This window comes from Rhamphochromis sp. 'chilingali', assembly GCF_963969265.1.
Source record: "Rhamphochromis sp. 'chilingali' genome assembly, chromosome: 7".
Taxonomy (NCBI): Eukaryota; Metazoa; Chordata; class Actinopteri; order Cichliformes; family Cichlidae; genus Rhamphochromis; species Rhamphochromis sp. 'chilingali'.
The window spans coordinates 28393176-28417473 of record NC_137934.1 but is presented as its reverse complement, the minus strand read 5'-3'; the positions used below and the strand labels follow the sequence as shown (position 1 = coordinate 28417473).

The window sequence follows — 24298 nt, the reverse complement described above, 5'->3', positions numbered from 1 at the left end:
ACAAACAATGGCGTTGGTTTTTTAAGAGGTGGGGGTGCAGGTCACAGTCACAAACAACTCCTCTTTAAAGTGAGTGGAAAAATCCCTCCTTCCTCTCTCTAAAAGAATAGTGCAGTTGACGGGTCCCCCTCCCCTCCCCAGCTTTCAGCTTAAACCTTTATTTTAAAAAAAAGGACAGAGGTGGTTCCCCCTAGCACAGGACAGATAGCTGTGATGGACAGAAGGCTGTGCGCTATCCTTTACCCCTCCCACTCACCTTCCCCTAGTCCCCCCTTCCCTCCCTCCAACAGAAGCAGGACCTGAAATCAGAGGTCCAGAGTTCCTTCAGATGTTTACATAAAACTAAATGCAAGAGCACAGTGGGATCTCGTTCTTTCTCGCCCCCCTCACCCCCTCGCCCATCCCTCCCCCATATTACACCGTCTTCCCCTTTCCATCCACTTTTTGTTCCTCCATCCTCTCATTTGCTCTCCAGGTTGTAGCACTGCTTCTCGCCCCACTGCCTGCCATCGTAGCCGGGGAGAGGCTGCCCATATTTGTCCACGCACCAGCAGTAGCCCCGCCTCCTGCCTTTGGACGGACGGCACTGTAAAAAAAACACGAGGAAGAGAAGACAAAGAAGTTTAGTCTGCCACTTGTTCGATTTCACAGAACCAAAGGTACACCAACCGGTGTCATAAGCAAGATCATCGCTCATCGAGCTTTGACATCCACCTCTAGTTTGGGTGGGGTTAAAAAGGTAGCAGAGGACTTATCCCTCTGAGACACACTGGGAAAACAGATTAGCGTTTCCACGGAGAGGAATTAATGCCTTGACACAGCTTTAACAACACCACCTTCAATGTGCATGCTTGTATTATAATAACACCCCATCCCTCTGTTGGTTTTCAGATCTCAGATGCTTGTCAGCAGGCCAAGTCATGCCTCAGCAGAACTCTCATTAGACAAACCCGTCGATCACGGAGTGGAATGCCCTGCTACCTGAGTTTTTATGTGAGTAAAACATCAGTGATACACAACACACACAATGCAGGGGTTTGCTTTGTGTAAGACAGTAATAAATGCATCATGATTAGAGCAGGGGAGCTTTTGCAGCAGCATTATGTGTGGGCAGCGTGCTGTTGAGTTTGCCCAATTTAGGTGCTGTGGAGGAGTTTACTTTGTGCTACCGGCCACTGGGGGTAAATGATGAAAAAGCAGATTATTTCTGATAGAGAGGCGCTTGGAATGAGGAATGCTCTGAGTGAGTGAGAGTGTAGAGTGTGAAGGTAAACATGGGGTTGCTAAAATATTTGCCAAGGCCAGTTGGAGGGCTGCAAACCAGTGCTGCTATTCTGGGAAGCTGGCAGGCACTCAAAATCATCTGGAGTTAATTATGGCCTGCCCCAGTGCACGGGGCGCATGTGAGTATAAACACACGTTAGCAAATACGCAGCAGCACACAAACAAGAATTGTATGTGCTGCACACATACCCCCACCCCCCCACCTGCTCCCACACATGTACGCAGTAATATCAGATGTCCCACAGGAGGTTCGGCTTTGTAGAGTGGCAACTTTATGAGGTGCATTTTGGGGGTACACATGGAACAGCACAATCAGTTAAACCAGGTTCAGATCTCAAATTGTCCCACTCCTCTTAGCTCCCATCATCTCCCACCGTGGGAGTGGTGAGAGAGAGGTAAGAAGTCCAGCCACGACCGAGATACGCCTGTCTGCCTCGATGGCAACCGTCGGTAAGTACCGGCAGTCTAGGTGTGTGATCAGAAAGTATGTACTTGTCATGGATCGCTGTGTGGCAAGCAGGAGGAGGACCCAAATGCAAAACTCACAGACACGGGGATGAACTCGAGAAACACAGCTTTAATGCTGGCACGGCAGAACACAGGAAATACAAAACTAAACTGGGGAAAAGTAAACTAACACTCGCAGGTAGACACAGGAAGAGCCACACAACATGAGGGAGAACGCGACGCCGAACAGAGGAGACGCAGACAGAAATACACAGAGGGTTAACGAGGAAAGTGGGAACACACGGGGAACACAGCTGACACAGATAACCATAACGAGACAGGGCGGGGTGAACATAACACTGACGGGAGACGGGCAGAGTCAAACAGGAAGTACAGAGGTTCAGACAGGAGGAGAGAGAGCACGGGGAAAAAAGACATAACGGGCTGGGGAAACATGGAATAAAACATAAGGAGAGACGAGGGCTCATAAATACACAGAGGGCACACAGGGGGTAAAAGCCACGAAGGGAAAACACTTAGGGAACAACACAACAGGGCAACTCAGGAAACATGGCCTAAATAGGGAACAAAATACAAACATACAAGAAAACTAAGAACACTGGGCCAACATGGCCCAGGACCATGACAGTACTGTAAAGAGCACATATGTTTTTCTTTGCACACCAACACTTTCTATGTCTTTTCTGCATGAGTTCAAACACTGTTTCACTCAGCCTTTCATACTTAATTTTAATTTTTAACTTTTATTACATTATGCACACCAATCACCCACAGCTCTGTTAGGTCTAAATTATCATTGATGATGACCTGAGAACCTGAATCTCTAATCTCTAAGCCCAACTTTTCTTAAAAAAAAGAAAAAAAAAGACTAAACTAAATGAATGCAGTACCCCATTTAGGGAAAGTGTCAGATTGCATTTTAGTAACATGCTTAAGGTGTTGGCCCGAGCAGTGAAGGAAGTCAGACACAGGTTAAAGTGTTTTAACTTGCCAGTGTATCAGTCAGGGATGTAAAAAACAACAAATTAAAAGCTGAAAATCTGCACTTCAATCTCAAACTGAGTGCTATACTTAGATTTCTAACGTCTATCAGTAAACATTGTAAACAAAACTGCAATGTTCCTTGGCACAGGGAGACAGATGGAGTGTGATCAGGTGTCCTTTTTCCAGTGTAATCAAGATTCATGTACAGCCTGAGTGCATGATCAAAGGCAGCTTTATAGAGACAGCAATCTATTAAAATACCTCACTAACAACTAGTGGAGTCTGGAGATAGGTACACGACCACATGTGCCCCTAACATCATCCAGGCATTCTTGTCTGTGAACTCAGTATTTTGGTTGTTATCGTCTTCCTACTCCTGTCCCCTTGGAAAGATGGAAAGGAGAGGAAAAATGTGCATGTGTGCTTATCCCTGTTGCTTGGCTACCTTTTAATTTCTATTCCAGCCTCTGCAGTCCTTTCTTTAGTGCTTCACTCCAAACACACGCATAAGTACAAAACATCCACTAAGCAGTGAATGTCACTACAGATGATGCTGCGCACAGAGCCAATGCTGACCGGTTGAAAAGCTGGAAAGGGAACAACAGCTAAGTTCACCAAGAAGGGAGAACAAAAGTTAACAAAAAGTAGCACAAAAAGAGCAGACAGCAGCTGCAGTGGATGGTTTTCATTGTTTGTTTGTTTTCACCTGATTTCTCTTACTCTCTCTTACTCTCCATGGATGTACTCTCTCTGCTGAATATGTCCATCCCTTCATGACACAGTGTATCTATCTTATGCTGGCTTAGTGCAGCATAACAGCCATGGCACAAAGCTCAGATCATTTCAAACTGGTTTCTTAACATAACGATGAGTTTGCTTTACTCAAACAGCCTCCACAGTCACCCGATCACATGCAGAGTCCAAACCCTGCGCCAGCCTAAATCCCATGCCCTATATTCTGAGCCTCATAGCCCCAAAACTAGCCCTGCCTGGTCCACATGGTTGTCACTAAAAAAAGCAACAAAAAACAAAGCATATTTCATCTACCTTGCAAAGCCATAATGCTACCTTTATGAGGTGTGCATGCATGTGCGTTGTGTGCATGAATGCAAGCTCTTGTAATGCTGATCTTAATAGCTAACAGCAAGGCTGCTGGGCTTCACGCACATTAAAAAGAGCCTGGTCTGACCACTGGATAAACACCAGCTCATAAAATGCAATGTGTTTGTGTGTGTGTGTATGGGCGCATGTATATGTATTTATGTAATCAAGCGGGCATCTGTATGTGCTTGCAAGTGCATTTGGGAGTAGCTGCAGGATATTGCTTTTTCTTTAAAAAAGTGTCTAAGTGAAGAGAACTCCAGAATAATTTGTTTGTTTTAGAATATTGGCAACACACAAACTTTAAAATAGAGTCTTAAATATTGCTTCACAAGTTTACAAAGTGGTAGACTGGAAGAAGGGAGATCAATATAAGTAATGACTCGATGTGGTCAAACCATAGAGGGAGAAGAGGGTAAATTTAAAACAGTGTATTTGGACGATTATCTCTAAGAGAAAGATTTCTACATATACACTGCTTAACAAATTTATTAGACCACCACCCAATGTAAGGTTTATTAACATTATTAAAAATTACATATTTAATTTTTGATGTTTCTCTAATGGCTCATCCCCCAGTTTGCACAAGCTCTTTAAAGATGATTAAAAAGTATTTACTAATAAAATATAACTATTGCTGTTTCATGTAATAATTATTTCCAAATGTACTGTTTTACAGTTCAAATTCAATTCAAATGCCAAATTGCTGTTTACTTGCAGCAGAAAATTCATTTTAATGGTAGTCAAGTTTGGGTTTAATTTAATAACTAATTTAACTCAGCTCAGTGATTAAAGTCATGTCTAATTTCAAACATGTTTTTGACATGTATAATTTATAACATCAATAATTTGTTAAGCACTCTATCTGTTAACCATAAACATAACCACCTACTAGCCAATATTTGCACATTAAAGCTTCATTTATTTCTACTTGTGTTAAAGCTACATCGATCTATTTAATATTATTATGATAAACATTGATTATCTTTTAGATACAACAGTGTTACATATAGTGTAATATAGTTAGTGTGACAGAGTCAGCTACATTAACCCTCTGAGATCCAAGTCATCATAGCTGATAATCCTTATCAAGACCCTACTCTGTTTTAGCGAAAAGCAAAAAGGGATATTTTGGGAAAAAAATGTGTAGGTGAATAACATGGATCATTCTGTGTTATCCTGGTAACCCTTAAGTCTAACTACTTATGTGAATGTTAATTTGACACATACGTACTATGAATCTTAAAATGCCAATGGCACACCCCAATAAGAGCAGGCTCTCGCAGTACAAGATGCTAACCTGATCAAGTGTCTATGGATGCGCTGCTCCACAGTCTGCATCCAGTAACACACAGAATCCTAAAGGAAACACTGCCAACATTCCAGTGACAACCAGGACACCCCCAGAGGTTCTGCCAGCACGTCCTGTCAGAACAGAGCTGAGACATAATATTAGGCAAGTGATTTTAATGTTGCAGCTAATGGATGTATACCTCCCAAAAAACATTCATACATGTTTGTTGGCACATGTAATTGAGTTCAATTAAAGCAAAAATAATAATCGCCATTATTTTTGGTCAGTAACTTTGGAAATATTATAATTTATTGAAAAACAGATATACTTTTTCATGTTAAAAAAATTATATTTACATTACTGTTAATGGTAGAGCACTGTGCATTTACGTTCCCTATCACGAACGACAAGACAGGCATATCTGAGAGCCTAAACAGAGAGCTACTTCAGCAACCCCAACAATGCAAAATATGCAAGAAAGATCTTCCTGCTAAAAGTGGAAGAAACAAACTTGTTTCACCACTTGAGGCAAAAACACATAGCATGGAAAGATAAATAAAAAAATAAATAAATGGCTCAAACCCAGCACTGCCGGAGCGCTTGCTATCTGCATTCCATATGAGAGGAAGAATAAATCGTCTATGGATTACTGATGGAGTTAATGGTGCTGCTTTAAGTAGTTGCTTAAGGCAGGGCTTTAAGCAACTACTTAAAAAGGTGGACCCAAGATACAGCCATATTTTGAATTAGTGTGTGTCAGCATGTCTGGACTGTTTTGTATGTGTCTTCTGTGCCTTTAAGAGTCTCTCCAGGTCCTCCTGATTGGTTGAGCTGTTTTGGGCTGGCTTTGGTCTGGCGGCTGCTGATTGGCCCCTATTATCAACTGGCTGCTTCAAAAAGCCCGTCTCCAGCAGTTGTTCCCCTGGCAGCAACTGGCAGCAGCAGATCTGTCTTCAGCCTCCAAACTTGCAGTGCTTGATCTTGTGTGTATTTTGACAACAACTAGGTTTTTTATATAGTATTGTAAATAGTCGTGTCCATCTGTAAATAGCACTAAAGCAGAAGAGGTGAACTGTCTATATAATTTTGGACGCTTTGTCTTGTTTATGAAGCTAGGGAGTTCGAGGTAGCACTTGTCTTTTGTTTGGTTTTGTTTCATGTAGGGTTGAGGTAGCACTTTTCGGGAATAGCTTGTTTGGTTTGTTATTTTGGCCTTTGTTCACCCTGGAGTTTATCCTTTCAGTTTTGGTGTTATTGGTATAGCAATAAACCTCACCTTTAATGATAAAATGGCTATTGGGTCTGGCTTATGGGACGGGGTGGGGACACCCTTTTGAACCCCTTTGTTGCGCTTCTGTACTCCTAGACCGGGACATAACACAATACTGTAGGTAGAAAATAATGTTCACTTTCAGCTTTTTTGTGTGACAAGGTTGGGGAAGAGTTTCAAAGTTTTACTTGTGTGTAACCTATACTTTTACTTAAAATTTCAGAGAAAAACACCACCTATGCTGCTGTTGTGCTTACATATTGACTTACGCTGTATCACTACTGTTACACTACAGGATGCTGCTGCTGACACCTTGTGGCAACTGATTCAGACTTTGATTTAGGTGATTTAGGTCTGTCACTTTGTTTTGTTTGCGCTATTAAATATTGGTTCTCACGAGCCGCAATCACCAATAAAAGATTAGGTATTTACTTTTAGCATCAGAAATATCATCATCACACATTTCCTTTACTTTGCCACCAAACTGAATACATTTCAAACATTTATCTGAAATATGAAAATAAATGGAAATTCCTCTGACAAGAATATGAATAACACCTTTCAGGACTTTACAGAGTTGCCTAATTTGCAGCATGAAAAAGGGATTTTTTTATTTATTGAAAATGTTAATATGCTCAAGTAAAACTACTGAGAAGTACAGTTTGGTTATCGGCATCTAAATTTAGGTACTGTGTTGGCATCAATAATAAAAATATTCCCCTGCTCTGCGTATTATGCATGAGACACTGGAAAAAGGGGCTTATATTTCAAAGTGAAGAAGAAAGAGAGATGGATTATAAATCTAGGGAGGGAAGAGAACTAGAGAGAGACAGGGTGAAAATAGCTGTCTGGATCCCCAAAGGTTGGCCAGTTATTATAAAGCCATTGTGGTTGGTGTGTACATTTCCACAGATCCTTCTGAGTCACGCTCAATAAGTCAACCCTTATGGGCCTGGCAGTGTCAGGACCTAGTGAATGAGGACGCAGAAGGGTACACAGGCACCTGGCTCAAATCCTTAACCCACAGCCTCCTCCTCCTGCTCCTCTTCCTCTTGACACACACTCAAAACTCTAAAAGAGTACACACAGAGACACACACTGTCGTTCCATTCACAACCCTCTGCAGGGTGATTCCTGTCCAAACAAGGAAGGAAAAGCCAGGTGGGTGGAAGGGCAGGATGGACGGAATGATGGAGCGGGCAAGCAGAACAAAAGATGTGTGGATGACCGTAGGCACGGCACAATGGGGGTAATGATGGGTGGTGAAATGATGAATTAAAGAGAGAGTGAGATTTTGAGGGATGTAATGAGTGGTCAGTGTTGGGAATGCCTGGCCTGAATGGGGATACTGAGCCAATTCATATAACTCCAGCTAAAAATAGGTTCCTCCTTGCAGTTTTTTGCTAATGGCACGTACCTTTCTTATATGAAAATAACACAACTATAGGGTTGATACGTGAGCATGGGTATGCCAAAGAGGTAAGATGGAAGCCTAACCTTAACCCTGACCCCACCCTTAAACCAGTCACCTGTGACTGGGTGAATGTTAAGAGGTCAAGGCTACTGCTTCCACTCTCCTCACTGGCTACATTGCTGCACCATTTTGCATTTAAATAGAAAAGTACAGCAACAGAGGTTGAATGAAGCTTAAATGATTAACGCAACTTGAAGTGTTTCCGACACATAGATTTTTTATTGGAGGAATAAATTAATTATGACTTATTTCAGCATTTATTTCATTTTCATTCTATTGCTCTTATTTTTGAAAGTTCAGGTGCTGTTAACCCCCTATCTCTAGTCCTTCCCCTAACACTAGTCTGACTAGTGCTGTGATGGACCTCAGTGTCATTTAGCTAAAATCCAGACACTTAAACCCCATAGCTGCAGAATGCAACTGGGACAGTGATTCTTCTTCTGCTCTAGAAAAATGGAATTAGCTATACAGCGACTCTTACTAGAATCTGTCTCGGATAGTGAAACAGTCCATGTGCCACGCAAGCAAACTCACCAGGGCTGCAGTAGAGCCACGACTAACCTTGCTACCTACAGTTCATTATAGTGGAGTTGGAGTCATTCCAGGATGGGAGGAACTGACTTGAGAGGGAGTATATGCACTTATATGGACAGTCCATAGGAGCTAAATAGTCTAATACTTTTTCTTTTTCCAAAATATGATTAAATAAAAATAGTGCCGGGGAACCACTTTGAAAGTGTTGTTTTCCAAATTACCACTAACTTGACAGTGGAACAAGCTGAACCATAGCAAACCTAACCAATGGTGTAAAATAATGTTAAACTGTTGAGACAAAAGTAGTTCAATGTACATTATTCAGTTGGTAACTGAGTCAGCTTTGGGTTTACATACATGTCTGTGAGTCAGAACCCTGCCTTCTAGAGACTTGAGTCCAGGTGGGGGTATTGCACGCAGCAGAATAACTCATTCAGCTCAAATAGCATGCGACAACTTGTCTGAACATTTGTTTATCTATAATGACATTGCTGTATGAGCTCTGAGCCACACTCACCCTTTTGCACATGTTCCACAAGTTGCCTATGGATTCATGACAATTCAAACCCTAACCCTAACTATAACCTAACTTATTTTATTTAAGAAAATGTTCTTCTCAAGTCTTGGCTAACAGTGAAAAAAGAAAATAACTATTCAAACTGATCCTAAAAACTGTTTACATTTTTTTTTTTTCAAAAACCATATATTTCTCAAAAATATAGGGTTGGGGTTAAAGTTAGGGTCGTCACTGGGTTACCTGTTTAAAACTCCAGCAACACTTGCAGGATACATAACAACCTTTTTGTTTGACTCGTGCAACAATGTTTGACCAAACGCATGTGTCTTTAGGGTCAGCTTTGACAGCTTCACAATTTGTTGTCTTGGAAGTAAGTTATGGTGTGCCAGAAGCGTCTACTTTGTTTTGACAAATGCATTAAGCCATATTCATAGCCACGCATTGTTTTCATAAATGTCTTCATTTACATACTCCTATAGCTATGCAGGGAGAAGGATGATGGAATGGAATGAAAACTGCATTCAGTCCTCTAAAAATCTAACAGCAGACCGCAATGAAGGTGGACACATTACAAATCCTATTTTATTATAAATGTCTCTGGAAGAGAAAAGGGATGGCAAACATCCACTTTCTGTCACTTATCCATGGCAGGCACTTAGGCTCTGAGGCATTCCCAAACCAGCCCAGAGGCACTCTCTCTCTAGTGTATCCTGGTTTAGTCCTGAGATCAGCCCACACATTGATATGCCCAAAACACCTAACTAAGCAGGCAACCAGCAGGCATCCTATTCAGATGCCTAGACCAGCTCTTCCAATGTGGAAGGATCCCTTCTGAATCACAAAGCTCCTCAACCTGCCTCTATTGTAGAGTCGGAACAAGAAACTTATTTCCTGCCCTGACTGGAAATGAGCTCCTCGCACACAGCTCTTGATCATAGACACCACACCATCCTTCCATCATAAAGGATGGCAGGGTACCCATGAACATGACCCTGAGATATGAACTCCTCCATTGGGGGCAAGTATGAATGCCGCCATTTCCCCATTGAGAGCCATAGCCTCAGACTTGGAGGTGCTAATTCTCACCAAAGCCGCTTCACGCTTTGTTGCAAACCACCCCACTGCCACTGTGACCTGGAGGTTACTGTTTGATGACAGAACCACATCGTCTGCAAAAAGCAGAGAGTAGATCCTGAGGCCACGTCTACAGTAGCCTGGATGAATTTGAAAACGGTGTTTTTGTCTGCACTATCATTTTCAGTCGCTTTCACAGAGTTGTGCGTCCACATTGAAAAGGTCGAAAACACTTACACGCCAGTACTGCGCATGCGTGAAACGCAAGACGATTCGACCTTTTTTTTAAATGGACTGACAATGAGGTGGAGTTGTTGCTGTGAGTAACACAAAAGTGCAAAGTTGCAAAAGCGAGTGAGAATTAAAGAATTTGAAGAAAAGCTATCTGGAGCATGTACAGACTGATATTAATCTTTAATAGATTGAGAGCAAACAAAACAACTGCTGTTTAATGCCTCCACTATCTTAGTTTAATTGGTCACACGACTGCATCACATGACTAAAATGTGTCATCGTTTTCAAAAAGGCTCCAGGTTCACTGTCCACACTGTTCGCTGTCCACGCTGTGTCCACACTGTGATGCCAAAGTATCCGCTTTGGAGGGCGTTTTCAAAACGCCGCCTCAGTGTGGACGGAAGGCCAAAACAAAGAGAAAAAGATGTGTTTTCAAATGAAAACGTATTAGTGTGGACATGGCCTGAGACCACCACCATTTCTTGACCGCACTTTGACTGAACCAACAAATTCTATCCAAAAAAAAAAAAAAAAAATGCAAATAGAAATAGTGGCAAAGGGCAAAGTCCAGCTTCAGCCCACTACAAAAAAAGTTATCACATTTTAACAATGACCCCTGCTGATGCAATACAGCTTATGGATGCCTATGGATGGCCACCACAGTACCATGACAGGATCTTCACCTGGGTATGCCATTATAGTGGGAAGGATCTGGACAGGAAAAGAGCCTTCATAAGATAAGATAAGATAAGATAAGATAAGATAGAACTTTATTAATCCCTCGGGTGGGTTCCTCTGGGAAATTCGACTTCCAAAAAAAGCACAGCAACGACCAAAGTTACAGTTACAGAACTGTTATATATATATATATATAAACACACACACACACACACACACACACACACACACACACACACACACACACACACACACACACACACACACACACACACACACACACACACATATATAAATACAGAGACAAATATAAATAAAATATACAAAGGGGATAAATAGAATAAATAGGAATAAAAAATAAAAATACAAGTGAATTGCACATTTCAAGTATTGAGTCTATTGCACTGTTGACTATTTACAAAAAGTATTGCACAAGGTATTGTACAGTGAGGTGCAGAGGCACTACAGCTTAGTTGTTCCCCCCTCCTTTGTCCTCCTGTTTCCCCTCCCTCTCCCCTCCAGAGAGGAGTTAAACAGTCTGATGGCGTGTGGGACAAAGGAGTTTTTAAGTCTGTTAGTTCTTGTCTTTGGGAGAAGCAACCTGTCACTGAACAGACTCTTCTGGTTGTTAATGGCCGTGTGCAGAGGATGTCTGGCATTGTCCATAATGTCCATCAGTTTCTTTAATGTCCTTTTCTCTGCCACTGTCACCAGAGTGTCCAGCTTCATGCCGACCACAGAGCTAGCCCTCCTGATCAGTTTCTCCAGCCTGGATGAGTCCCTCTTTGCTGTGCTGCTCCCCCAGCACACCACAGCATAGAAAAGTACTCCAGCAACCACCGACTGGTAAAACATCCTCAGGAGCTTCCTGCAGATGTTAAAAGACCTCAGCCTCCTGAGGAAGTACAGTCGGCTTTGGGCTTTTTTATACAGGTACTCTGTATTGCATGACCAGTCCAGTTTATTGTCCACCCACAGCCCGAGGTACTTGTACTTGTTGACCACCTCCACCACCTCCACCACCTCCACCTCCTCCCCCTCTATCTGAACTAGCAGTGGACCTTCATTACAGTAGACAAGTCATATTTTTTTAAACTTCCAGTCTTTTTATGGCCCACAATTTTAGTTTTAGTTTTAGAAGTTAATTAACTACCAGCAAGCTCCGGGAAAATGCTGTTAAATTACTAGTTTTATTACATGCCGTTCTCTACTCCCCAACTCTAATTAAAACCTTTCACAGTCAATGGCTCAACAACAAACATGCCAGCATAATCCCAGAAAGATACATTCTGCAACAACTGAGCAAATTACACGGAGAGTTCAGCAGAAATATAAGCTATATAAGCTATCAAGTGGTTATTTAATTGATTTTTTTTTGTCTTTGGCCATTAAAAATGTCACTGTTAAAATTAACTGTTACTGAAATGAGTCAAATCCATGCCCGCCCACATGCAGTGACTTTGAAAAAATCTTTAAGGCCCATTTCCTGATTTCAATGAGAAAAGCAGTTACACTTAGCACATAAAACGGTTTGAGCTCCTGCCTTTCAAAAAAAAAGTCCCTAAGCTGAATACAGGACTTTCTGGTTTCCCTGAAACTACCAGGAAGAGGTCTTGTATTATCAACTGTCGGACGTGATAGTACTTTAAGCAAAAGTTGTGGAAAAAAAAACTCTTGTCATAAAAAAACTGCAACTGAAATTCAACATCTATTAAATCGCTTTTGTCTGCTGTTGTACTTAAAAAAAAATCAAATGACAATTATATGTGGCCTTTAAGGGCTTTTCATCTTAAGCTGCAGATACGGACACGCAGCATGCACTATTCAGATTTAGATAAACACACAGTTATTTACTGGAACTTCAGAAACATAGACACAATTGGAATAGTATAACTTCTGTTCTCCTTTTTCACTTCTGTGAATCTGTGTGTGAAAATGTTATTTAATCCATCATCAGCGTCTTCCTGACAAGCACTTCAAAAGTGCTGTAACGCAATTAAGGATGCAAAACGCTGACTTAAAGTTCTTAATTTTAGTTCCCCCTGAGCCATCATCGCTAAAAGTTAAATAAAAAGCTACATTTCTACAGCATTTCATATTTGAGGGGATATACTCATACAGAGGTACAGAACCTGCATATTAGGTATAAAGTTATGCTACTTTTTTCTCTGTTTAGTCCTTCCCCCCAACCTCATCCCTCCCACCTCCTTTCCCTGCTCCCTTCTTTTCAAAGTATTGTCACCCTAGACGGTTCACACGGTCTCCTCTTCACCATGTTTCCGGTCATAAATCTCTACAACACACCGTGAAGGCACATCCCCTGAGACGGATTTAACACAACACTCCGCACCCCACTGGTGCTCTGAGAAAAGGGCGACAGGAGCTGGCACACTGCCACACACACATTTGCAAACACTCCAACCAGAACTGACACTTTCCCGGTAGATATTTTGTTGAAGGAATCCAGGAAATGAGCAAGGTAGAGGCTGACTTTAATGAAAGTAGCAATGAAACTACTGTGGAGAGACCGTGGGGAAAGAGTGAGGTAAGAATTTAGAAGACAATTCTTTCTTTTTTTTTTCTGTGTGTGTGTTATGGCTTGAGTTGGACTCTGACTCATGGTGCTTGTAGGGGGTTTTCGGTGACTCATGCTTTTCTCAGAATGGGCCTGTGGAATCCCTCCGATAAGACTCCCCACCCCAGGAAATTGGATAGTGGTATTTGTCACATTGTGTGTCTCACTAATGGCCCACAAGCCCTCCTCTTCATCCACCACCTTCCACCGTCTTATCCCTTTTTCCCTCAGGTCACAGCACATGTCACCCACCTACAGTGCTCTGCCAAATGTCAGCTTCTTTGCTCCCCCCTGCCATCTTTCAAATGAGTAGCCTATGGGTGGCCCCAGTCTGCACTACGAACGTGAAAAACTAAACCAGTGACAGCCTGTTTGTTTTTTTACCTCGCCAACAGCACCCCACACCTACTCTCCCACACCAAACTACTGCCATCAAACAAGCGCCATACATATACTCCCCTGCTGCCACATCTACCATGCCACACACACTCCTGGACCACATTCTTACATCCCTACCCCCCATACTCTCCCACACCACACACCCACAAACACACCTGACCGACTTCATTTCCTGTGAGGCATGAGTCAGACGGCTGGAGTGCATTTACTGGAGTAATACATGGTTATTAGCCATTCTGATAATATAGTGTTGATGTGGCTGTCAAGGCAACCTGGGCTGCAAAAAAGGGGGATTGTGTAAGTGTGGGTGGTTGGGATGAGTCTTTGAGGATTCTTTGGAAGTGTTCAGGCATGCGGTGGGTCTATTTGTATGTCCGCAGGTGTGTGTGTGTGTGTGGGTGTGTGTGTGTGTTTGAGGGACAGAGACGAGGTATAAAGAAACAACAGAGATAAAACAGCAGGGAGAACCAGTCACCTGCTTTTTCTTGTAGAAACCCTTTCTGTCACAGTTGGGTATGCGGAAGCCTCTCGGGTTAAGCACGTTGCTGATTTTAAGGCTGTTAAGGATGCTCTCCATCTCCCGCCGACATGGCCCCTAGCAACATAGCAAACAAAAGCATTAATATTAGGCCGCCATCCTTACACATTCACAAACAGGAAGAACACCGGGCACAGCCATGCAAGTTCAAAAGTTTGTGGTGAACATCAAAGCCTATAAAAGGTACCGTGTTGAACCTTTAATGTTTTATCCTACTAATCGGCTCCAAAGCTAAACGTATCATATCAATTCTGATGTAATCCATTATTCTTATACTTATTCTTATAATATGTTTAACATGCCATTGAGCTTCTGGATTTTTCCTGCAGTTTTAAATAAAGTTCTGTAAGTTTGAGCAACCTATGCTGAGCCCGTGTCGAAGTGCAGAAGCAAACACACTGTAAGGTCCAGGTTGAAGAGGTTAAATCCCAAAATGAGATAGTCACTTTGTGAAAAAGTGGTACCTTCTGTTACAAAATGTTTGTAATCAAAACTACTGGTGTTTAAACAATAGTAGATAACATAAAAGTACCCTGTGGATTTTTGGACCACAAATTGCACCGTATAGCTCCGCTATAATGAGAGATTTGCCATATTGTTTGTATTTTGTTTCTTTCCTGCACATGAAAGAAGCTACACATTCATACCACCTACCATGGCTTGACAGTATGCATTTATGCGATCATAGTTGGGCCACAGTGGAATGTTGACCTACTTTATCTATGAGACAAACTGGCTAATGCACAGTTTGCTTCTTTATAGATTATAGATCTTTATAGAGAGCTTTCTTTTGTTAATTCAACACTAAATAGTGTCAGAACTTGGTATAGTTTGTTGAAACCTGGGTTGCAAATATTCCTCAACAACGTGCAAACACATATCATCATTTACATTTCACTGCTTCAAATGGTGCCGCAGCATCGTGGCATATCAGCAAGCATAATACATGTCTTGATTGCAGCTATTGATTTGAACTCTCTTCTATTTTCACTGCTAATGGCATTTCTTCAGAATAACTTATCCAGACTTAATGTTGTTAAAAAATATAATAAAGTTGGTGAGTTAATTAGCTAGCAAAAAAGTTCTGTTGTTTGAAACACGGTGAAGAGTTCTGCTCTGCATTTCCCTCTCATTTTCTGGAATATTATATAAAGAGTTTTAAGCCTTGAACCAAGCTGATTAGCTATAGGCTAAATCATAATCATAAAAAGACTTCTTCTGGAAAAAAATAATAATAAAAGAAATGGAGGGAGGGGCAACGCCACAAGACTGTACATATTTACTTTTAATGGTAAAGAAAATAATGTATTGCAAATCCCTGATTCCACAGTGATCGACTTCCAACCTTTTTCTCAAATGTAATGTCTCAAAAATATTTGTTATCAGTGCCATATAATAATAGCTTTGCATACATATTGTAGTTTGTATTGTACGTGTGTATAAAAGTGACCTGAAGTTTGCCAGTTTAAATATTTGTGGTTGCAATCGCCTTCACAAATCAGAAACATCTCTGTTTCAGTTTACAATTATAGTTATTTTCCATGACATCATGAATAAAATGCTTTTGTATTAAATCAAGGTGGATATCATGCTGAATTTCTACATTGTGTCATAATGTAATAGCTCATAGTAAGTCTGCTTTTATGGTTACAGAATTATGGTTCATAATGAAAATCTCTGTGGAGAATATAAATGGGATTTTTATTACGGACTGTTACACTCTATGACTAGGCTGCTTTCCCAGAATATATATTTTTTATGATGCACAGTTTTAATAAAAAGTACTTATAAATAATGCAGCTGACCAACTACTGTTACTTTTGAGTTCAAAAATCAATATTAGTCTTAATGTACAATAATTATTGCAGTGAAAAGAGCTAGGACAGATGAAAAGCTAGCTAAAAACCTAGCAAGCTAACAACCTCCTAACAACTCTCAGTTGCAGACTTTTCAAGTAGCAACTTACTTTCATTTCTGTAATTGGTTGTTTTTGTTTTGGTTGCAGTTGTTTTCCCCCATAGTGCTACAAAATGGCTAAAGAGCTCATTTTAATTGGCTAGCAAAAAATAAATAAATTCTGCTAAGACTGTGACACTAGTCTTTCGTCTCATCTTGGGATTTGTGCCATTACTGGGATGGGCAGTGTGCAAGGCAGTGTTGTTAGAAAGCAGGTGTGCAGTAGTCCTTTTGGTAAACACTTTTTATTTGACAGCAAATAAAAATGGCCATAAGCATTTGGATTGCTGATTCAGCAATCCACATGATGCAAAAAAGTGACACAAAATAACAAATTTTTCAGATCTGAACTGCTCGTGTAATGTATATCCACAATGAAAGTGTTGTGTTTGGGGAAAATTCGTCTGAGGAAAAATAGTGTTACTTTACTATTTACTATTACTGTACAGATGCACATTATGAGCTATGGTCAAAATTGTTACAGTGGCCTCATTACTCAAATCTGTTTAATCAGATTCAAAACATCTGAAATATCAAACTTGGTTAGAAAAAATAAATGCCGCAAATTTGTCCAGCAAAATTACGAGGTCATAATTTAAACTACTATTAACGCATGATATAGTCAGACAGATTTTACACGTCTGGTGTGTAAAGGCCTAAATACTGAGGCCTAGGTTTGAAGCTTCCCTGAGGGCATTTACTGTGTCTTCTCCCTGGTCCTTCTCCCAGCATTCCTGTCTTCTGTCCACTAGCTTATTAAAGTCAGGCTAAAATGCCCCCAAAACAATACATACAAAGAAAGGCATGGGCATTTTATATATTTAGTGAGATTCCAGGTATTTTTTTTTCCAAAACAGCAATAATCTCATAGTTTTAACAGAAATCTCATTGCCTGGTGTGACTTACATACTCATTCTCCCTCTTGCTCTCCACAGAGAAGTTGTGCACATCTGTATTGGCGCCTCCTGATAATGATTCCACCTTGTAGCTCTGGGTCTTCCTGTTCTCACCCCTCTGAATTAATATGTTGTGCAAAGGAGGCCTGGTGTCCATCGAGCCCCTACTATGTCCATCCTTCACAGTTCCCACGCCAGGCAGCACTGGAATTGTCTGGGTGACATTGACAGAGTCTTCGACCTGATTTCCAGCATTTTCTACATGGAAAGTGCAAAGAAAAGTTCTCAATTTAACAATTTTATGGTTTCATACATATAAATTGGTGCTTAATAAAGACAAATAGTGACATTTAATGGTTGATTCTCTGTCTTGATTCTTGTAAAAATTTTACAACCCTCAAGTCAGTTTAAAAACTTGTCATATCTGGATTAAATTAAGAAAAGACACCAGAGATTGTTAGGTGTTAAGTTGTCTAAATGTAAAGAAGAAGCTTTTGGAAATCTGAGTCAGCCTAGTCCTCTCTCCCCAACCGGTCATGGCAGATCGTTGCCCCTCCCTGAGCCTGATTCTGTCGGAGGTTTCTTCCTGTTAAAAGGGAGTTTTTCCTTCCTACTGTCGCCAAAGTGCTTGCTCATATGGGGTCATATGATTGTAGGTTTTTTTTCTGTACATACAATAATCTGTATGTATTGTTGTAGGGTTAACCTTACAATATAAAGCGCCTTGACGTGACTGTAGTTGTGATTTGGCGCTGTATAAATGAAACTGAATTGAAAGTGTATTTAGGTTTGTTTGATATGGACGTAAAATTGCCATTTCTTTTTTTCATTAATATTTAATGGAAACATCTTCCTATTATCTCTTTTCTGAAGCACAAGTGGAGCTTAAGCTGCGACCTCAGAATCAAAAGCCAACATGTCATCGCTGTTCTGTTTTGTATAGAAATTGCCATATTACAAAATGACTGCAAAATGCTCGCTTGTGCTCATTCAATCCAGCAGGAAATTCTTGACTGTGTATGAGGACCCTGTTAAAAGCAGACAAAATAAAGTTAGCTCATTGCCTTGTGGGATGTTTGGAGCCAGAATTGAAGCCAAGTAATAAACAGAAACATGACAATTTCATATCCACAAATTTCCACAGTATGCAGGCCAAGAGATAGAGTCACAAGGAGGAACTGAGCGTAAACAAGACCTTTTAAGGACCTTTAGAAGAAACGGTTGTATATATGTTTATGTGTGCATATATAAGGTGGGGAGAAGGCTGGGACAGGTATATTAATAGCCAGTGGTGTTGGCAAAGATTCCTGTCAAATCGTTAAACACAGCAAAGCAGGGACCATCTGTCTGAGAAGAAGAGGGGGGCTTCAGATGTTCCTCACTGAAATAGGAGAGGACCAAACTACCACCCATGTGCCACCCGGTCGACCACACCACCGCAAGGCCACAGTGGAAGGAGCTTACTGATCTCAGAGACGACGTCCTGGAGAGGCAGAGGGATGATGGGAACACACATGCAGCGACTCACACACACACACACACACATACACACCCAAACACAGTTTAAAACTGTTAACTCAAAGCAGATTTTGTGTTTAAGAGCTGTGGTGAGGGCGGCGGACGGGCATGTAGGGGTGTAGCTCGTGTGGGCAGGCAGGCTAGCAGCCCACCCTTTCTCTGTGACCACCTGATCAGTTAGTGATGCGGTGGAGCTCCACAGTCTCCCAGGCTCACGAGAACTGAGAACAACAACTTGGATGTCAACAACAGCGTGTGCTGCAATAGAGCAGAATCTGAAAGTGCCTTTCAACCTGAGGCACCCTCCACATGTTTTGCCCCAAACTTTTCAATAACAGCCATATATGTCCACAAGCAGGGACAAAAGAATTATGCCCTGTTTTAGATTTCTGCAAGCATTCCTTTTTATTGTCAATATAAACTTTTTTATAACCCTTCTAGGAAGTCTGGGGTGTTTTAGATTGACACATTACGCAATTTGTTTGTATAATAGCACAGGGGTAAACAGCACAAACTGCGGTGAGGAGGAGAGCTTGTTAATGTCTGGGAGGAGATCCTGTGCTGAATCTGGGGACATGGCTGTGGAAACCGCTGAGCTGCATCAACACACTCTGACCAACAGGGGCACTTGGGGTCATTTTCTTCCTCTCCGCCTCCTTTTCTGGATCTCTTCTCCAGTTGTGCAGATGGAGAAGGAAACAGATCAATACCCATGTCAATACTGTTACTGGTAGTTCTTATTTTAGGTGGATCTGGAAGCTGGAAAGTAAGTGAAAGAATGAGAACTTTGTATTTGTGTGTGTGTGTGTGTGTGTGTGTGTGTGTGTGTGTGTGTGTGTGTGTGTGTGTGTGTGTGTGTGTTTATGTTTGTATGACACTGTCACTGCTGAGTGCTTGTACACCACGCATTAGTGTGGCCAAACCAAACAACCAGGAAAAAGAAAACACACACATGGGCTCTTGGGTGCCTGACGTCAGTTGTGTGCCCAGACGCACAACCATGTGTATTCACATGTAGGTGACATGTGTGCCATTTGACTAGTGTGAGCAGCAGCCATACATTTAAATAAAAGACCAGGCATAGGATGGCTCTCAGTGTGACAGTTAAGAAATCTAGCATTGGTATTCAATGCTAATTGGCTGTGATTGTGTGTTTGAATACTTGCGTTGGGAATTTCATCCCTGTTTTGTCAGACAGAGGTATCAAACATAAGGCCCGGAGGCCAATTCGGCCCTTTGGATACCTTTGGAGAATGTGAAGGACATACATTTTGGACTTTTAACTGTATTTTCACAAGTTTTACAGCTTTTCCTATTTATGAAGACCTTTGTCACATCCAGTTATACTAAATCAAAATAGTTAAGTTATACATATCTGTATTTTACACATTTACTACTTACAGTTTGACCCCATAGTTATGACAGATATTTTCCATTTACTACAGAGGCATGTAGAAAAAATGAGTGAGGGGAATTTCACTGGTCCAGCCCACATAAGATCAAAGTGGGCTGTATTGGCCCTAGATATAAAATGACATTGACAGCTGTGATCTAGGCTGTCTGCACCAGGGAAGCACATACTGTGCACATCCATGCTGTGTCCAAGAATCCATTAGCTTTAACATAAGGGCTTCACAGCAGATAGGGACATGGTCTGCACTCGGCCTCAGCTAAATACTATAAACCATAAACTTACAGAATATAAATGGCAAATTCTGGTTTGGGGGACTCTGTGTGTGCATATGCTACTGTGTGCATTATGAAGAAAGGGAAGGAGCAGTAGTGTCCTCTTCTTAAAACTATTTTCAAGTGTAACATGTCAATCATAAAACTCCTCGTGTTCTGTTTCATATTTACGGACGATGTTCCAAAGGGACTTGTAGGAAAGCAGTATTAGCTGACGTGGGACCCTCCAACTTAGAAAGTCACGACTCCTGTTATGAAGTCAAACTTTTAGGAGTCTAGTGGGATTTGTTTAACGCAGGCCAGCGCACAATTGTGCAATGTAACCCCCCACCCCCAAACACAGACACACACGTATTGTTGTGATTTGCCAAAAAGCCCGGAAAATACGTTTTTGCATCTTTCTTTGTGCTTTTTAATCACAAGCAGCTCTGTCACAGCATCTTTAGCCCAGCCACTATAAATGCCTCACATTTAACCCAGGAGGGAACTGTTGGACTTGGTCAGCGAAGAACAGCACCCTAATGGGCAGGGCGCCTGTCAAAGTCAATGCATAATAGCATTCAGGGGCGCACACAAACATACCCACACAAACACGCACACACGGGCAACAAGGTGTCAGAGAATCATTAAAAAAAGAAAAGAAAAGACTTCCCACCTTCTTTTTGCGGTGGCATGAGAACGCTGTTCAGTTTTTTGGGACTCGAACACACTCCCCGTCCCTCCAGGAGAGCCTGCAGGGGTCTGCTCTCCCCGGGCTGGTGCCGACAGGTCAAGCCGGAGCCGCAGCGCCCCGTGTACACTCCACACGGTTGTCCCTCTCCGAGGGCGCACGTCATGCAGCAGCCGCAGCCGGGCTCCTTCACCCGCTCCACACAGTCTTTCGGCAGCGGCTTGCACTGCAGGAGCGCGCCGGCGTCGCAAGGCTCACATCGAACCACGGGGCCCACAGTGCCGGCGAGCCGGGCGAATGCAGCCAGCGCGGCAACCAGACAAAGCACACAGACATCGGGCATTCTACCGATTAAGCTGGTCACAAAGGGACAGTATGTGAGTTGTCACGTAGGCTTAAGGGGACTCTCTGTGACACAGCGAGCTGGCTAGCCTTCTCCATCTGTATTTTCTTTTACGCGAAGTTCTCGTTTTTATACAGACAGAAAAAAAACAGCCAACAGGTCACACCCTCCTCCGTATGAATAATGTAAATGGAGAGCCCCGATATGAGGGACCGCTATATCCAGTCTCGGGTGGAGGTGAGTGGGGGGCAGCCGCTGAAAACATTCAACTCTTTGAATCCTTTAACGTATTTTACTAAGTTCTGTTCATCTAGTGCGCTTCCAGCTCCAAATCTGCTCCGTCCATCTGGTTCCCCTGTAAAAGGAAAAGCCAAGTTATGTCAGCAGGTTGAAGCTGTTGGCTTTTTTATATACTGTTTACTAGTATAAATCACTTTCATTTTCATTTTGCAGATAAGATGACAAACTGCACCAAGGACAGTTCTCATGTGGTGACTGCTCCCAAAACTCCGGGTTTGGGAATTTGAGGGTTCTGCTCCACTGGTCCGATCTCCTGCTGGCATTAATCCTATGTGAGTGAGTGCCACTGGTGTTACCCCAAGCTCCCCCACCACACCCACATGCAAAACTGATAAAACATTCCTCTGGGTAGGTGTATAGGTGGCCTCATACTATAACAATAATTTCTTTGCATATAGTGTTTGTATAAGTGTGACCGCATGCTGGACTGTGGGTGCAGCCAAAGAGGTATTGTTTAACTGCTCTGGTCTGCTAAAGCTGCAGAGATTGGATGCACATGCCAGCTACCAAGCACGTGCAGACCAGACTGCATACCTGACCCTTTTTCGCTCGGTATCCAGACCCCCTTGTGCCTTTCCTCCTGGATGCCTCCACCCTGTCATTGACCCCACAGGACTTCCAATTATTAAAAAGAAAATGTTGTGATTGTGCAGGCTCAGCATCTGCCCCCCTCTACGTTCAGCATATCCTTCTGTTCTGCAATAACAAACGCAAGAGGGGGGCACACGCTGAGAAAATAATGTAATAAGTATAGTCCGTTGTGTGATTTCCACCACAGAAGCAGAAAAAGTGTTGAGACTCCATTATGAAAAACAAGCACTAGGTAAGGAAACACTCCCAGAATAGCGAGAAAACGTCTCCAGCTGAGATTAGTTTTCTCATTACTTGACATGTTTTTTTCTCTTTTTGCATTTTTCAGCTTTTTTTGCATCTGAAATATTTCGATTCTGATCTGTGGCTTGTTTATTGTCTGCCCATCTGTCCAGGGTTGAGTTTAACTAAACGTACAGTTTAGACTAATTCAGCAGAAAGACACTTTTGGAAAACTGTGTCCACTTAGTATGAATACAGAAAACTTCTGGTTTGTGTCTATAAGGGGTGACCGGGTTCATTGTGATGCGTTGTTATTGTTTGGCTGGCTAAACCAGCCCTCATATAAAACATGTAAACAGACTTGATATGCTGTTCTCCAGTTTTATGACAATTTGCTTGATTAGATATTGCGAAACGAAAAACATATACAATGGCATGTGGCAGAGGTAAACAGACATTCACTGGATCCTCCTGATTTCAAGATTCAGGAGTCAGAACAGAGTATGTTGTAATTTGCCTCGGGACAGTTTGGGTATAATAAAATGATGAAATGAAATCAGATAACTGCTAGCAAAAACATGCACATCTCATTTCCTAAACCATATGTTCAACTTGTCTCTGTTGCAGTCTCAGCAAACTGCAATAAGAGATACTATTTGTCTCACTCAACAATCTTGTCTTGGTCTTGCATCTGCACTTTTGTCTTTCACCCTCTCTGTCTTCCTCTGCCTCGGGGAATCTGATATCCTCTGGTTATTAATCTCTTCTTTAAAGTGTCCCAGTCAACATTCCTTTGTGATACAGTTTCACAATGCAGCACATTTCAGGCCATAAATCATTAATTGGAAACACAAAGTCACTGATGGTCCTCAGTAACACTGGCACAACGTACTTTATAATTTGTGGTTTTGTGAAGCCCAAAGGTTCTGCGCTGATTTATTTATTTCGTTCTCCCAAGAGTGATTCAAGAAGTGAATTTCCTTTCTGTCAACATGTACTGTCTTCATATTCAAGCTATGCCATCAGCAGGTATTGCACTCACTGACCACATTATGACCTGCGGATCACTTTATATAAAAACACTCATTTTACATTCTATTCATAGATCACGTTGACAGCACTGTTACTTAGTGATATGTTACTTGACTGACTTTCAAGCCCATCACAGTGTGCTGCAGTTAGCCTCTAGTTTGCTTACAGGAGATCTTGTTTTCTTATCTCTTCTTATTTTCTTTCTTTTTTATTTTTTTTATCAAGAAATAGTGGAAAGAATGAGATTGGCATAGATTTTGTTGGACTTTAAATGTGACCCACAAAAAACACTAGGTCAACTTGCTGTCAGCAATAATGGGATACTGGTGGAGCCCCTGCACTCAGTCTGTTTCAGCCCCCCTTGTGATTGGCTGTATATGAAGTCTAAAGTGGTCGTAATGGTAACAGGAGCATTCGGAGCTGTGACCGTACTAACTGGAAGAGCGACTCCAGCAGATTCCCAAGAGAACACCAGAGGTCTCTGTCCAGAAGCAGTCCTAGGAACAGCAAAGACAGTGCACCGAGTTTCTGAGGGTCTGTTACATTACTGAAATGATGGCCAAAATTAAAATCATAAAAACAAGATATCAATTAATATAAAAAGTTCCTCTCTTGAAAAAAGAAATCTATCCCTCCATAGTCTTTTAAGAGCAACTCATT

General features: G+C 41.8%; 1 protein-coding gene and 1 long non-coding RNA gene across 4 annotated transcripts in view; one reads left to right on the top strand and one right to left on the bottom strand.

Annotated features, from left to right (window-relative positions):
• Positions 1-388: 388 nt before the first annotated feature.
• LOC308399365 (insulin-like growth factor-binding protein 3) lies at positions 389-21620 on the bottom strand. 2 transcript variants are annotated; one of them, XM_080886596.1, is made up of 4 exons: positions 21136-21620; positions 17291-17534; positions 14362-14481; positions 389-586 (listed from the first exon to the last, which is right to left on the bottom strand). In XM_080886596.1, exons 1-4 carry the CDS (start codon positions 21491-21493, stop codon positions 415-417), a joined length of 894 nt encoding a protein of 297 aa, XP_080742722.1. In that variant the 5' UTR covers positions 21494-21620; the 3' UTR covers positions 389-414. The 2 variants fall into 2 exon arrangements, with proteins under 2 accessions (XP_080742722.1, XP_080742723.1); XM_080886597.1 differs by having other exon boundaries at positions 390-586; positions 17287-17534.
• Positions 21391-24298, top strand: part of LOC308399375 — a 31958-nt gene continuing 29050 nt past the window's right edge. For both annotated transcript variants that reach the window (XR_013972148.1, XR_013972149.1), the window contains exons 1-3: positions 21391-21527; positions 21631-21730; positions 21947-22065. This is a non-coding gene — a long non-coding RNA (uncharacterized lncRNA). The remainder of the gene's footprint in view (positions 21528-21630; positions 21731-21946; positions 22066-24298) is intronic.